Here is a 16,554-nt window from a genome sequence, read left to right on the forward strand (position 1 = left end):
TCTGAAGCATCTGAAGACATATCGCAATGTCGAAGGCTTTATATAATTGTAAGTTGAAAAATAAAAAGTTTTCACCAAGTTTCACTGACTTTATAGGAAAACAAACTTAGTGTATTAAATACTCCTTTGCCTCTAGAGAGCTTCATGTAATAAAACTGAAGGGAAGTTGATACAATTACAGCTTCAGAGTGAAGTATGTGTTACATTGCAGATTCAGTGAAACTCATATTTCTCCATTTCAATATGTTACAAGTTTTATGAAGGTCCTTATTTCAGTTAGAAGGTTTTCTGAAGCCTTTGTTAGCTTGCTAGTGTTCTATGTAATGAAAAGACAAACATATTAAGGAAGTAGTAAAAGAGCAAGTCATGTCAGCCCAAATAACTCTTTGTTCTAGATTTATTGATGTTCTATACAGCAATGCCATTTCAATTCAGCATCAGCATGTCAAGATATATTTTTCACCTGACCTTAAGGACATCGATACTGGAAATCCAGAGTAACACACACAAGGTGCTGGAAGAACTCAGCAGATCAGGCAGCATCTATGAAAGAGAATGAACAGTCAACAGTCCGGGCCAAAACCTTTCATCATGTGTGCTTCAATCAGTGACCATTTGAGCAAACTGTGCTCCAGTGATCTCATTCAGCATCAGGCATCTTGTTTAGGCATACAAGGTTCATATACTTCTCAAATGCAAATGGACTCTGTACCTACTTTGCCAATCAGGTCACGGTTGACACAGTTGGGGAACTGTTGTAGGAAAACATCCACAATCAATTTCAGATGCGACCCTGTGCTGGCTTCCATTTCATCTTGTTCTGCAAAGGAATCAAAAAGAATTTATGGGTGGCATGGTTGCGCAGGAGTTAGCGTAACTCCATTAAAGTGCAAGCAACCTGATTTCAATTCTTGCTGCTGCCTGTAAGGAGTGGGTTAGTTTCTGTAAAGTAGTACTCTATGGCTCTCTTTAACAGTTACCAAGACCATATATTTGAGATTCTTTCCCAATCTTCCTCTTTCTGCTTTTGAAGTTTCTTACTATGAACCCTTCTTTTTAATTTTTGATAATCTGCTCCAATGTTCCCTTACATAGACTGGTGCTAAGTTTTGTTTCATAACATTCCTATTAAAATGCCTTGGGTCATTTAACTGACTTGAACTGCTGCATGGGTACAATTTATAGTTGTCATCTAAAGGAGAGGCAGCAGGCGTTCCTGCATTCTTTAAAAACAGATAGACAAGTCCAGTTAATCCAATTATATCCAGCCAAGGTTAGTCAAACATTGATGTGCATCATTTACCACAACTTGGTTAGCAGAGTGCCTTAATGAACCATCAATTCTGGGCAAGTATTCATACCAAGATAGAGAGGAATTAGGCTAAGGAAGATCGGGATGACATGCTATGTGTCATGGTTAGCTAGTTGTAAGATCTCTTCTGCACAGATTTCTTTGTGCATTTCATGTCATCTTAATCCAACAGCACAAAAGAAGAACTGCACAAATCTAACTGTCATCATCAGATACTATGGAAAACCAATTATCATCGTAGTGGAGCACAGTGCCACAGCCGGCAGAGCTACCAGCTTCAGCAGCCCGGGTTCAATCCCTGATGCCTGCATTTAGATTTTCCTTACTTCAGAGAAGCAGGAGGAATCTGGTGCTCTGAAAGAAAACACTAAGCGAAAAGTTGTATTAACATAGATGGGATTTGTAGAGTGTTATCAGTGAAAGGCCAACAACTGGCACTTTCTGTGGTGAAGGCAGGCAGTTCAAAAGTGATAAGCTTGTGGAACTCAATGGCAATACCTAGTTTAAAAAGATTCTTTAATTCTACAATGATATATTTTTAAAAAACACAAAGGCACACAGTGGTAGAAGAACAAGCTGGATGTATTAAGTAGAATGTTACCGTGCTCCTCAAGAAACTTTTGACTGAAGTCTTCTGTTTCACCAGTTACTTCTTCTTCTCCTATGATGTCATCACTAATATCCAAATTCTCCAGTTCCAGCTCCAGCTCTTCCATACCAATCAACTCCTTGGTATCTTTTCCATCCCTGGAATCTTTCCTCTCTTTGGAATCTGTGGCAAAAAGTTTGCATATGAATATCTGCGGGAAATTTGGTGAACTTAGATAAAACATTTGCAGTGTTATCCCCAAACAGTCATTCAAAATAACCATTCTATTTTGAAACTACGTGTTGCATCAAAATTAGGCTTATTGCCATTGACAAACAGTATGTCGTGAAAAGTTCAGCACAGCATTGTGGGCCGAAGGCCTCTATTGTGCTGTAAGTTTTCTATGTTCTATCTCTTGCTAATTATTTGTCTGTTGTGATACTGAGGGAGATTAATGAGTGACACTGATGTGCTGAGTAAGAATGGAGTGGCTTCAAAATACTCCATTCCAGTTATTCAGGCAGAATGTTCTTATTTGGGAACTAAAGAAATCTTTCTTTGTACCTTTTTTGTAACTTGTAGCATTTCTCCTTATAGAATTTCACAATTCTGCCTTTGTGGAAAGGAATATGGTAACTTGTCTCAGTTTAATCTTTGCTTTATTTGGCCAGATCAAGATGCTGTACAATAGATCCTAGTCTTACATGGCCTATTTCTGCAGTAACATGCCATACTCGGACAGAATCAAACAGTTCTCATAACGTTGAGCAAAGAAACTCAACAATGATTTCCTGTTTCTGAGGAAAATGCTGTGTTGTACTTAAATGTTGTTTAAGAAGTGTGAGCTGAACCTATACTGTGTAGTCACTTACCTCACTTACTCTGAACATGTTGAACCCCATTTGAGGAGATAATGCTCATCCTTTGTTTCATTGCAGATGTGGTCATTATTCATCTGTCAGCTAAGGTGATGTGTTGCTTTAGAGGTGGTGGTTGGGCTTATTACTGGCCTCACACCTGGCTTTGCTATACATTAACTTCAGGATGGAAGTACATTGTAGTCGGGATTGCTTGATTGAGAGCAACAGGAGAACTGATTCACTTATATCTCCCTGTATCAGATTTGTGAAGCAACTTCCCATATCCTGCCCTTTTTTCTAGGTGAGGTAAGTTAACTTGGCAGAGATGATTGAGCAAATACCCCTGTGGTCTGTTGACAACACCTTCTCACCGGTCGGTATGAGGTTGACAGAGTTTGAAGTTTTGGTAGCGGGATTTGTCTCTTGCAGCAGCGTAGCTGGTCAAGGTGGTCCCTCACAGCTCCAGGTTCACTCCTGACCTCTGCTGTGGCCAGGTATGTTTTCTCCCACATCCCAAAGGAGTGCAGATTGGCCACTGTAAGTTCCCCTGACCTTTGTTGAGTGGTAGAATCTGGTGGGAGTTGATGGAGGAGTAAAATTGGGATTAGTGTAATTGGGCAAGCGATGTCTCAGTGAGCCAGGGATCTGTTTCCACGTTGCAGGATTCTGTTTCTCTGTGACTGAATAATCAAGCATTTCAAAGCTCAAAGTTCAAAGGACATTTATTATCAAAGTATGAATACATTATACAACCTTGAGGTTCATATCATTTCAGGCAGCCACAAAACAAAGAAATCCAAAAGGACCCATAGAAGTAAGACCATCAAACAGCCAATGTGACCAGAAAAAAAAGACATCATACAAACAATAAAAGTAAGCAAATTGCACTCAGAACAAAAGTAAGTCCGCAGTCACAAAGTTCTGAGCAGGAGCAGACCACAGCCACCAGCCACAGTTCAGCGCAGAGCTGAGTAAACGTTGCCGAGCAGCGGGCAGAACCGGCCCAGCCCTCGCCTCTGATCCTCACACCCCACAGCATTTAATACCTGCCTGTTCTTGGAAATTTGACACTGGTTCCTCCATTCTGGGAGAATGTTGAATGCAGGCAGCTCTGGCACCTTTCAAAATTAACCTTTGTACCTCTGCCTGAAACATCAGCTGCTACTCACAGCTCAGAGACAACCAGTGCTGTTGCATCAATCTACTTGCCTTTGTTTCCCCAGCTGAGTAGACAAGTGCACTGAGGAGAACAAGATCTGACTCTCTCCTCCCACATAGCCTAGCTTTCAACACCACACTGCTTCTGATTACCTGGCTATCATGGGGAAGTGATTAAGTTTCTCAAGGAGGTTAGGAAGGGATAATCTCCTGGCTCAGGCTAGAAGTTTTCTCATTTATTTAAATTGCCTTAATTGAGAAAATGTAGGATAAAGGTACAGGATACTGACTTCAGGAAACTAGCACAGTCTTCAGTGAAAAACTACCTACCATTGAATACTACCTGCTCCAGGAAATCTCTCCCTGTTACTGCACTGGCCATCCACTTCAAGCAGATGTTTGAGCATTAGATGATATCAAACTGTCCATCCAGGTTCAGCAATACTTTCATTCGTGAGAATATAGTTTACCTTCTGTGCAATCTTCATCCAACGTGATATATGGAAGAATTTTCCTGATCTGCCCACGGCCAACTATTTGCTTGGCTTTGAACATACTTTTCTTATAGAATCGCTGGTTATTTTTGCAGGGGTACTTCCAAGATTAGTCGTGGAAAATTGGCTGTTGAAGCAGTAATGAATCCCTGTGAGTTGGAACCATATCGACTGTGTTGGCATTTTAATGACAGAAAATGAAATTGCATCTCATCCAATTGAATACGTGAATGCAACACAAAGTTATATTCTTTTCTTGAGTTAGTACTGTTTATTATTCACTAAGATAATGTTAAGGAGGGTTATTGAACTTGTATAAGTGAGCTTACTGGTCCAGATCAGGCTGTCTGTGCAGATCAATCTGCTGAATGTCAGTGTGAACCTTTTTGGACCATTCCACATTCAGCTGCTAATTGTCCTGTAATACTGAATACTTTATTGTTGGTGGGATACTTTGCTTGGAAAAGTACTTGCATTTTTCTGGAACAACTTTTCAAACCATACCATGTGACCCACTATGAATCACGATCAAACTCTCTCTGAGGAAGCAAAGTGACCCTTTGGCATGCAGATCCTGGGATTGAGGATGGGTTCCCCTTACATTGCAGATTGCCTGCTGATTTCAACTCAGTCTGGTGATGAATAATGCGTCTCTGAATAACATGCTGAGATAGGAAAGGAATTAAGCAATGTTACACTTTATTTTGCAGCTTGTTTCTCTTCATCTAAATCAGAGGTTGAGCTTCTTCATGGGATTAGGTCTCCCTGCATTTTCTGAACCAAAACGAATGTCCAGTCAAAACATAACAGTTCTCAGCTTATTGCCTAGTCTGGAAATGTTGGCAGCTGTGCACTGAGTCCTATCATTCTGTAACTGGACCCAAAACCATTCTTAAGAGTTGGCTGTAATGTGTGCGCTCTCTCAGATCTTCCCTTTCTCCCATGGTCCACTCTTTACTCCTATCAGATTCCTCCTTCTTCAACCCTTTAGCTCTTCCACCTGTCACCTCCCAGCTTCTCACTTCTTCACCCCTCCCCCCACCCACCTACCTTCCCCCTCACCTGGTTTCACCAATCACCTGTCAGTTTGTACACCTTTCCCTTCCCCCCCCCCCCCCCATTCTTATCCTGGCTTCTTTCCTCGTCCTTTCCAGTTCTGATGAAGGATCTTGACCTGAAACATCAACTGCTTATTCCTTTTCATAGATACTGCCTGACCACCCCCACCCCCGACCCACTGAGTTCCTCCCGCATTTTGTCTTTGTGGCTTCCTCAGACCAAATGGTTTTGTTGTTTTCTCTATTGGTGTAAAACGCATTCCTGCAGTGGGTCAGAGAGCTAAGATACTCTGAATCATAAACTCTGCAGTTTTTTAATGTTTATGGAATGTTGATGGTGTTGTGATATTTAGTATCCCTTTTGAGTTGAAATGATGCACTGTCGGAGTTTGTATCTCATAGGGTCATATAATGTCTAACAGGAATACTGCAGGAACTGCCAATTTCGGTCAATCTCGTTGCACATTCTTTCAGAATTGGCCGTGCATTTATGGCAGTTCCCATCCCTCTACACAATACTTTACCTTGTAGTGTTGCCTGTTTGAGAGTGTTGTGTTAAGACCAATATTCTTTGTTGCACTTTAATAAATTAAAAATAAAATTGAACTGTATCCCATTTGTGGCAGCGCACCTCTGCATTAACAACCTAGTAGATATTGTGTCACTCTTTAGCTCATGAGGAGCCTGTGAAGGAGGTAGTTTTCTCAAACCCAGATAAAAGCAAAAAGATCTGAAATGTCAAGCTGAGAAATAACTTCTCCAAGTTGAAATGTGCTTCATGAGCTAAGAAGCTTTCTTGAGTACCACAGAATGAGTGAGCTTTAACTGCCTCTGACAGAGCATTCTACACAGCCGACAGTTCAGCAGTAGCCAGGAGGGATTGTATTCTTTCGTGATCTCCATTGTGTCTTTGGAAGACTAAATGGTGACTATTGTTTTATTTTGACTCCCATTCCTGCAACATTAGAGTATCAGATGTTGGTGGAAGGAGCAGTGCAGACAATGTTGATGAGCTGAATCCAAGTTCTGAGAGGGAGCTTTAATGTAGCCAAAAGTACCATAGTCTGAGAATAAAAATCCAACTATATTGTGAAAGAGGTCAATTTAAATCAAACCCGTTTGACTTGTGGAATTGAAATTGGGCCTATTTTACTCACTTTTTACCACAAAATGGAGACTACAAAGGCTGTGAAAGAAAGCAGTCATGTCAGATTGCCACAGCAACTCAAGCTATGCAGATCAAAATGGCTTTAGTAATATGATTCCAATGTTCTGTCAAAGAACTAGTCGAAGGTAACTTCAGTTATGGCTTATTCAGGTCTCTATTAAGTAAAACGTTGCCAATGTTATGGGCAGAAACAATTAATACTGATAACTGGATTTGAAAGTTTTTTGGCATTTCTTCCACTGGATATAATTTCACATCCATTCTTGAACGGCCTCCAAGTAATGACTGCATTATCTGAATCTCAATAGAGTTCCATTTATAAATAGTGAAAATGTAAAGAAGCTGTAAACCATTACCTGTGTCTAACTGAGCTCAATAGTTCATTGCTAGAGTTTGCAAATGGCTCAACTCTGTGTAAACTTGTAGCTGTAACTTTTGTCTGCTGCATCTGATGTACTTTAAACAAAAAAAATCCTTACATACAGCTCCTGCATTCGGGGCATTTTACAACGTGAAGTATTTTGGAATTGTGATCACCATTGTAAAGTTGCAGTTTCAGCAGCCTATTAGTATAGCATGATCACAAAAAAAATCTATAGGGGTTTATATAAATTGGCCAGAGCACTCAGGATAATGGTGAATATTCCTTTCCAGAATTGTTTCATGACTTTGCTGCATTAACTTATGTTTAAGTTTCAGACCATGGCTTTAAAAATTGCCTTGCACTGAGCCAAGCCTAATACCTGACTTCTGAAAGCTTCCCATGCAATACAAATTTATTGAGTTTATTGGCAAGGAACTGAAGAAAGCCCTTTTTAACCAAGAGCTCACAATTCATTATTTTTATCGAGCCGTATGTTCTACAGACTATTGCCAGTTAAGCAAAAATGAAATAATTCAATTCCTGATTGCCTTATAAATGATTCATAGTGACTGATCTACTGACAAGAATTGCACTAAATTGTGGTGTTAAGTTTTGGGTTTGAAGTGAACGTGATTTTCATCCCACATAACCAAGTCTCCTTTTAGCTCAGTGCAACGTGATTGATGTGTATTTATGATTTTTAAAATATAAGGAATGAAAACTGCAGCCGACGTTTCCTGCATACTCCTTTATAAAGACATCCAGATCTCTCTTCCAATAATTCTTAATTTTTTTTATTGTTTAAGTCCTCTGCCTTTCTGTTTTTCTAGCAATGAATTGTTTCACCATGTTCCACTCAATTGCTTATTTGCACATACTGTAAATGTAGCCCACCTTTATCCTCTTGAAGCCTTTCTGCCTTGCTCTTCTGAAATCGCACTGTTAAACAAGCTTTATATCATCAGTAAACTTGGATATGTTACACTCTGCCTCCTCATCCAAATCATTAAAGTAGACTGTGAACTAGGGACCCCAGCACTAACTCCTCTAGTTACTGTTTCTCAACCTGAAAATAATCTGTTCCTCAACTTTGCTTGCATTCAGTTAACTAATCCTCAATGCATGTTAAGGCTATTAATCGAGCTGCTTTGTTTTTATTTAGGTAAACTACAGATACTATTGATCTTCTGTATTGAGGTAACAGTGTAAAGCTAAATGGAAGATAATTTTATTCAAGTCGTTCCCTTTAGGAAGTCTACAGTACACCAGATCTGAGTAGTTTACTTGCCATCATGAACTATTGCAGGTCAAAGAATTCAGTAAAAAGATTGTCTTTCAGGTTGCTGTGATTTACTGACCAGGTCTAGCCTTTACAGTGGAACAGCTTGACATTTGAAACTTAAACACGAGGGAATCTGCAGATGCTGGAAATTCAAGCAATACACACAAAATGCTGGTGGAATGCAACAGGCCAGGCAGCATCTATAGGGAGAAGCGCTGTCGACGTTTCGGGCCGAATCCCTTTGTCAGGACTAACTGAAAGGAAAGATAGTAAGAGTTTTGAAAGTAGGAGGGGGAGGAGTAAATCCAAAATGATAAGAGAAGACAGGAGGAGGAGGGGTGAAGCTAAGAGCTGGAAAGGTGATTGACAAAAAGGATACAGAGCTGGAGAAGGGGAAGGATCATGGGACGGGAGGCCTAGGGAGAAAGAAAGAGGGAGGAGAGCACCAGAGGGAGACCTCCATCATATATGTCACTACATATAACCCTGAGATTCATTTTCCTGCAGGCATATTCAGCAAATCTATAGAAACTATAGATTAGCAAATCTATAGCAGGATCAATGAAAGATCAACCAGAGTGCAGAAGACAACAAACTGTGCAAATGCAAATATAAATAAATAGCAACAAATAATGAGAACATGAAATAACAAGATAAAGAGTCCTTAAAGTAAGATAATTGGTTGTGGGAACATTTCAGTGGATGGGCAAGTGAGTGCAATTTTCCCTTTTTGTTCAAGATCCTGATGGTTGAGGGTATAAACTGTTCTTGAACCTGGTGGTGCGAGTCCTGAGGCTCTTGTAGCTTTTACCTGGTGTCAGCAGCGATAAAGGAGGATGTCCTGGGTGGTGAGGATCTCTGATGATGGGTGCTGCTTTCCTGCGACAGCATTTCACGTAGAGGTGAAATTCATTTCACTATAGCCCTCCATTCCCCTCCCATTAATGTACCTATCCAAACTTCTCTTAAATGTAACAATTGAACAAGCAGCTACCACTTCCACTGGTAAAACATTCCACACTTTCACACTGTCTGAGTAAAGAAGTTCCCTTTCAGATCCCCCTTAAATATTTCATCTTTCATACTAAACCTATGACCTCTAGATCAAGTCTCAACCAACCTGAGAGAAAAAAGTATGCATGCACTCACCCTGCTGCATCTCACTTTTTGTACGAATCTAAAGATCTTATTCTCTGAAGTACAGATATCATCAGCTGTCAATATAATTAAATCCACACAAAAAACTCTAAATGGGTGAAGTGAGCAGATGATCGTTGCTAGGGAACCATGTCACGGAGCTCTCTGGTGTAAATGGATGTGATAAGACCTTTGTCTAACCACTCTGGACTCCAGAATGCACTCTGTCAGTATTAAGGACTTGTCTGCTAATGGAAAATATTACTGAAACTATTGAGGCAGGTATGTAAAATTTAACATTGATATTCTAATTTTCTCTTCATGTAGCCTTGGATGTGGAATGTATTTATTGCACCAAAGCCAACAGCTCATCACATCTGAATGTACCTCTAGATTAGCTAACAACTAGCTTGTACATATCTGTTCCCAATATCATTTGAGACTACTGTGCATGTGTCTCTTTAATCTTGTGCATGAAGTTAGTGAATCATGCCACAATGTAAATCAATTTTATGGTTATAAGTTCTTCAAAAGCTAGAGTCTAATTACTTGAAGCATTTTTGAACAAGTAAAACTATAATTTGAAGTAATATAGCCACTCATTCCATGTTATGGAAAATCATGTGCTCTAGCCCCTGGTTAAAAAACCATAATGCAATTAGAAGTGGTTGAAAGAATGTATTGTCTACAATTAGGGGCATTGAGTTGGTGGGTAATATGGAGAATGGGTTTTTGTTTCTCTACAGGGGAGAGCATCTTGCAGTTTAACCAGAATATTTCCTCCATACCATAGATAAGGACTGGGGAAGCTTACATCATTTTCAAAAGATGTTTGACATCTCACACATAGCTCTGTGAAATTGCCTTGAGCATCGGATGGCTTTTTGGCTCCAGTCCACCTTTACTGCTCAAACACACCCAAGGGCAGTCTGATAATGTTCAGAGCTCCAAAGTAGTGTTCACTGTGCAAACCACGGATGAGGCCATCACTGACCCAGCACTTCTACCTTTTGGCTGCACTGAATGTAAGGATTCTCAGTGCCATACTGCCACAATGTTCAGGACGCTGTATTATTACCCTCATTCCATGTGTACAACAAATAATGCATCAGTCAAACACCTATGTACTAAGCCGAGTTCAATAAATTACAATTCTGAAATGTCCTCAGGTCTCTGCTAAATAATACTTCACCAGGACGATGATGGAATCTTTATCTTAGGATAACAATTCATTGACCCTCAACCAATCGTTTTTGGGTGCTTTTAGTTTCCAGCCACAACACTCAGCTTTAAGTTGGGAAGTTTATACAGCGGGTCTATCTGAGAAATGAGAACACAAAATCCAGGCTGGCACTATTAGCAGCACTGAGAAATCCTGCACTATCAACGCTACCATCCTTCAGGAGAGTCCTCAAATGCCCTCTCATGAAGGCAAAAGACTTTGTGACAGCACTGAAGTAAGTTGGGAGGTTTATTGTCCCGAGCAATGTTTAGCAGCACCACTGAAAGCAAGTGACCAGGTGATGATCACAGTGATGTTCATGTGGTCCTGCTGCCTGAAGGACTGGTTGTCGCTCTGCTGCATTACACCATTGTTGATTCTTCAGATATATTTAACTGGCAGCAGTGTGCGCATCAGGATATACGAAGGACGCCAGTGGCTGCTGTATTTCTTTATTCATTTCATCTGAGAGATGTTTTTTCTGTTTTCTCATTGGCAGTACAAGGTCCTGTGAGCCTGCTTTGAAGAAGAATGGGGGACTTCCTACACTATCTTGGCATGTATTTATTTCCTGATCAATATAGGTAAAACACAATGTGTAGTCATTGTCACATTGTCGTATGTGGGAGCCTATTGTGGGAAAATATGATTCCACGTTTACCACGTTGAGTCATAGAAACAAAGAAACATAGAAAACAAGTGCAGGAGTAGGCCATTCAGCCCTTTGAGCCTGCACTGCAATTCAGTATGATCATGGCTGATCATCCAACTCAGAACCCTGTACCTGCTTTCTCTCCATACCCCCTGATCCCTTTAGCCACAAGGGCCATATCTAACTTCCTCTTAAATATATCCAATGAACCGGCCTCAACTGTTTCTATGGCAGAGAATTCCACAGATTCACCACTCCCTGTGTGAAGAAGTTTTTCCTCATCTCAGTCCTAAAAGGCTTCCACTTTGTCCTTAAACTGTGACCCCTCATTCTGGACTTCCCCGACATCGGAAACAATCTTCCTGCATCTAGCCTGTCCAATCCCTTTAGAATTTTATACATTTCAATAAGATTCCCCCTCAATCTTCTAAATTCCAGTGAGTATAAGCCTTCATACCGGTTGTTCCTCAACCATCTTAGGCTCAGGATGTCTCTGCAGGTGTACATCAGGGAAGGTTCCTAACCCCAACAAACATCAGCTGCCTCCTTCCATCATAAATCCTGATGTGGAGATGTTCACTGGTGATTCCACAATGTTCAGTTCCATTTCCAGATCCATGGCAAATGGAGTCATCCATGCTGAGACAACATGAATGTTTGCATTAAGAAGTGGCAAGTAAAATTTACACCAGACAGTAGCCATGACCAACAAGAGAAAAGTCTAATCACCCTTTGTTATTCAAAGACTTGCATTCACCAAGTTTCCCACTATCGATTTCCTAGATGTCATTATTTGTTTGCTAAATTGAGTGTCTAAAAATGCAAGTCAGAGACTGGATAACCTACAACAAGTATCTCACCTCCTGATATCCCAGTAAATTCTCCCATTCACAAGGCACAAATCAAATGTAAGGTCAATTTTCAGTCTGTGTGGATGAGTGGTGTTCAATAGCAATCAAAGAGCATAGCACTGTTTGGCACAAAGCAGCTCCATCTGTCTAGCTCCCTTAACCATTGGCACATTTCTCCAAAAGCTCCCCATGGTTAATCTACGTGGCTTCTGAACACGTAATGCAGTATCAAAGCTTCTTTCCGAGTCTATTTCCAATGCAGATTGGAAATAACTTGCTGATCTTTCATCTTCACTTGTCTAAGCCTCAGAACCCCCTGCCCCACGGCACTGTGAGAGCATATGCTACAAGGAATGTTGTCTTTACATGCAGCATTACATCTCATAATTGATTAACATAGACTATGTTTCCAAGAGACTCTGGAGGCTTTGGTGGTATCCTCAAAGGGAAATGAAAGTTGCTATGGAAATGCAAGTCTGTACTGTTGTGCATTGGCAGGCCATTAGAGGGCTCTCTGGACCAATGATGTTCTGTTGATGATTGGATGACTATTGATGCTTGATCACCTAAAGCAGGGGTTCCCAACCTCTTTTTATGCCATGGATCCGTACCATTAACCGAGGGGTCTGTGAGCCTGAGGTTGGGAACCCTTGACCTAAAGCATCATAACTACTAGAACTGTCCAGCAGAATCCTCAAGAGATCAGAAGGCAATATGGCAGCACCATCTGTAGTAGTGCCGTCTTGGTGATACCAAAGAGGTACAAACACCATGTGATGGATGCTGTCTCTCTGTTATCAGAAGAACCCAGCCTGTGTGATTCACAAGCTGACTCAGTCAATGATGAGCGCTTACACTCAGAGATACACTGAGCTCAGCAAGTGCACTGCATCAGGCATTTTCTCTGTGAGAGGATTCGTCAAACACAGATCCCGGTCAGGGTTTAATAACTTGGGCTGGTGTTTCATGATAAATAGTTTGCTTGGACACGTTTACATAATGGACTGCTTTATGGCAAAGGAACTGCAAAGTTGCTTTAAGACCCATTTTCATTCATGCATCCTGAGCACCATGATTTTAATTGTGGATCCGTTGGTGGCCTTGCCTTCTGCTCTGGAATTCCTTCCTTTTAAGATGCTTCTTAAGACTTGAAATATTAACTCAGTCTTTTAGCTATGTGCCGTAATATCTCCTTGACATCAGTTTCTTGTTTGTTTTTATTCCACAAGATTTGGAACATTTTGCAGTGTCCAAGATACAGTATAAATGGAAGTTGCTGTTGTTGTACAAGCTTCTGGGCTGTCAGTATCCAGAATCAAGCATGTGATTTTAACCTTTTTGGCCAGTGCAGCAGAAGCTGGAGTGAGTTGAATATTAGAAAGAGCAAGATGGATTAAGTTGGAGCAATGTCATCTCCTAAGCCTCTTTAATCAGTTCTCATCTGTTTTGCATTGGCAGCTGCAGAAAAGGACTTTCTCTATTTTTTAACACTCTACATTTCCAAAGACTGAATTCATTTTGAAGTGGCAGACAGGATCAAGTCAATTCAAGTCACTTATATTGTCATTTTGACCATAACTGCTGGTACAGTACACAGTAAAACTGAGACAATGTTTTTCAGGACCATGGTGCTACATGAAACAGTACAAAAACTACACTGAACTACATAAAAACAACACAGAAAAAAACTACACTAGACTACAGACCTACCCAGGACTGCATAAAGTGCACAAAAACAATGTAGGCATTACAATAAATAATAAACAACACAATAGGCACAGTAGAGGGCAGTAAGTTGGTGTCAGTCCAGGCTGTGGGTATTGAGGAGTCTGATGGCTTGGGGGAAGTCTGATGGTCGTGAGAGCCCGAACGCTTTGGTGCCTTTTTCTCAGATGGCAGGAGGGTGAAGAGTTTCTGTGAGGGGTGCGTGGGGTCCTTCACAATGCTGTTAGCTTTGCAGATGCAGCGTGTAGTGTAAATGTCTGTAATGGCGGGAAGAGAGACCCCGATGATCTTCTCAGCTGGCCTCACTATCCGCTGCAGAGTCTTGCGATCCAAGATGGTACAATTTCTGAACCAGGCAGTGATGCAGCTGCTCAGGATGCTCTCAATACAACCCCTGTAGAATGTGATGAGGATGAGGGGTGGGGGGTTGGAGATGGACTTTCCTCAGCCTTCGCAGAAAGTAGAGGCGCTGCTGGGTTTTCTTTGCTATGGAGCTGGTATTGAGGGACCAGGTGAGATTCTCTGCCAGGTGAACACCAAGAAATTCGGTGCTCTTAATGATCTCTACTGAGGAGCCGTTGATGTTCAGCGGAAAGTTCAGCGGATGTTTCATTTGCAAAGACACAGAATTTGAGTCTAACCCACCATTTACCAGACTCTTTCCAGACAGCAATAGCGGAGCCTTGCGTCACTTGACCATTTCCCAGTGAACCCATTGAGCTCCTAGTGGAGTTCCATTCTCATTCTCTCCAGAAACCCAGCATCACATTGGCCTTAGCAGAGATGGGAGATCACAGAACTGACTTGTCCTGGAGAAGGGTCTCAACCTGAAACTTTGACTGTTTATTCATTTCCATAGATGCTGCTTGACCTGCTGAGTTTTTCCAGCATTTTGTGCGTGTTGCTTTGAATTTCCAGCATCTGCAGATTTCCTTATGTTTCTGACTTGATTGCTCTAATAACATCAGCCTTAACGGCACTCCTACCCAGTGCCAAAATATAAGTTTCTCAAGTCAAATCCCATACCTGTTATATTGGACATCCTGAGAGAACACACATCAGCTGGATCATCTACCTCCTCAGATCATAGTCATAGAGCATTACAGCACAGACATATTCTCTATCTAGTCCATGCCAAACTGTTATTTTACCTATTTTAAGTGACCTGCACCTGGATCATAGACTTCCGTACCCTTCCTATCCATGTGTTTATGGTAATTTTTCTTAAATGTTGAATTGAACCCACATCCGTCACTTCTGCTGGCAGTACATTCCACACACTCACTAACTGCTGAGTGAAGGAGATCCTCCTCATCTTCCCCTTAATATTTCACCTTTCACCTTTAACCAATGACCACTAGTTCTAGTTTCACCCAACCTCAGTGGGAAAATGTCTGCCAGCATTTATGCCCCTAATAACTTTGATTACCTCTATCAAATTTCTCTTCATTCTCCTACACTCCATGGAAGAAGTTCTTCAAGGAGAATAGGAGAAGGATTCCCATTGTTTGATGCCATTTTATCCACACTTTCCTGCATGTAATGTCTGAAAAGATAAACTTCATGCCCACTGCGGCTTTTTGGGGAGCCATGTAGGCCATGGTTGGTGACTGCAGCACTGAAGCTGATGGCAATGGTGCTGACAGATACTCAGGGGGTGGTGCTTGGACCACGGTTTCTACCCACTGGCTTAATTCAAAGTAATCATAGTTGCAGTATTTAATGCATGCAAAACAATAACAGACTAAAGCAACCAACAGTTAATAAAAAGCTGAAGGTGAGATTAGACAGAACATAAGAAATAAACATCAGGGAAACACAGAATTTGCAGACTGCAAAAAATGTTGGTGTGTGGGAAGGACTGGGTGTGAGGCCAAAGCTCTATGAAGCAAATCCAGATTCTCACAAAACCATTAAGCGTAATTGAATTTAACCTCAGTGAAAATCAGTCTGGAACAATTCTTTCATTCTTCAGCTAGTTAAGCTATTAGTCACATTGCTATGTTCATTGGCTATCCAAAATTTGATAATGTGTCTGTTAATCAGATACTGAGGCAATAAAGAGGAGTTGGGGGATGTTGGTACTGCATTGTCCACTCCCTCTCCTCAACTGGTGCTTCCCCGGGGTCTCACTGCCAGGGCCTTACACACTCTGCAAACCAGGTAAACAGATGATCTCAAGCAAAATGACACACAAAATGCTGGAGAAACTCAGCCGATAAAACAGAATCTATGGATGGAAATGAACAGCCAATGCTTTGACAAAAATACACATCATTCATTTTGTTGAGAGTTGTTCAAGATTTTCAGCATCTGCAGAATCTCTTGTATCTCCTGTATGAACAATGGAGCTGGGGCTATTTATTGTTAGTAAAGGTCACCAGCTGATCCCACTCACTTATTCCTAGCAGTGTGCAAGGAATAAGTGAGGGGGTGTTTGGAAGTTCCTCAACTCAGTGAAAGTGACAGATTCTGGCTGATAACGTCAATCATGGCAGATTGGATATTCCGGCAGATTGAAAAAGGGGAACAGGTGAGGATATTTTCCCATGTTGGTTTATTTGTATTGTTTACTCATGCCAGATTATCAGTGTTTATTTACCAGTGCTAGTTTACAAATGTTACGTGTATTCCCTGCTCAGACAGAATGATTCACCCTGTCTGAGATGCAAGATGATTTTT

General features: G+C 41.0%; 2 protein-coding genes across 6 annotated transcripts in view; one reads left to right on the forward strand and one right to left on the reverse strand.

Moving 5' to 3' along the window:
• The window catches only part of LOC140734701 (contactin-1-like), a 715,399-nt gene that overhangs the window by 525,136 nt on the left and 173,709 nt on the right, over positions 1-16,554 (forward strand). The gene's annotated exons all lie outside the window — the stretch shown is intronic.
• LOC140735025 (regulator of nonsense transcripts 2-like) lies at positions 395-4,474 on the reverse strand. The gene is made up of 4 exons (XM_073059856.1): positions 4,390-4,474; positions 1,914-2,084; positions 713-820; positions 395-543 (listed from the first exon to the last, which is right to left on the reverse strand). The coding sequence occupies exons 1-4, from the start codon at positions 4,472-4,474 to the stop codon at positions 533-535; spliced, it is 375 nt and encodes a 124-aa protein (XP_072915957.1). The 3' UTR covers positions 395-532.

This window comes from Hemitrygon akajei, chromosome 10, assembly GCF_048418815.1.
Source record: "Hemitrygon akajei chromosome 10, sHemAka1.3, whole genome shotgun sequence".
NCBI classification, from domain to species: Eukaryota; Metazoa; Chordata; class Chondrichthyes; order Myliobatiformes; family Dasyatidae; genus Hemitrygon; species Hemitrygon akajei.

Bases quoted from the DNA above. Each gene is read 5' to 3' on its own strand.
- LOC140735025 (XM_073059856.1), bottom strand. From the start codon at position 4,474: ATGTTCAAAGCCAAGCAAATAGTTGGCCGTGGGCAGATCAGGAAAATT. The intron at 2,085-4,389 runs GTAAACTATATT...TTTTTGCCACAG, and splicing joins GGATGAAGATTGCACAGAAG to ATTCCAAAGAGAGGAAAGAT. The intron at 821-1,913 runs GTAACATTCTAC...ATTCCTTTGCAG, and splicing joins AAAGTTTCTTGAGGAGCACG to AACAAGATGAAATGGAAGCC.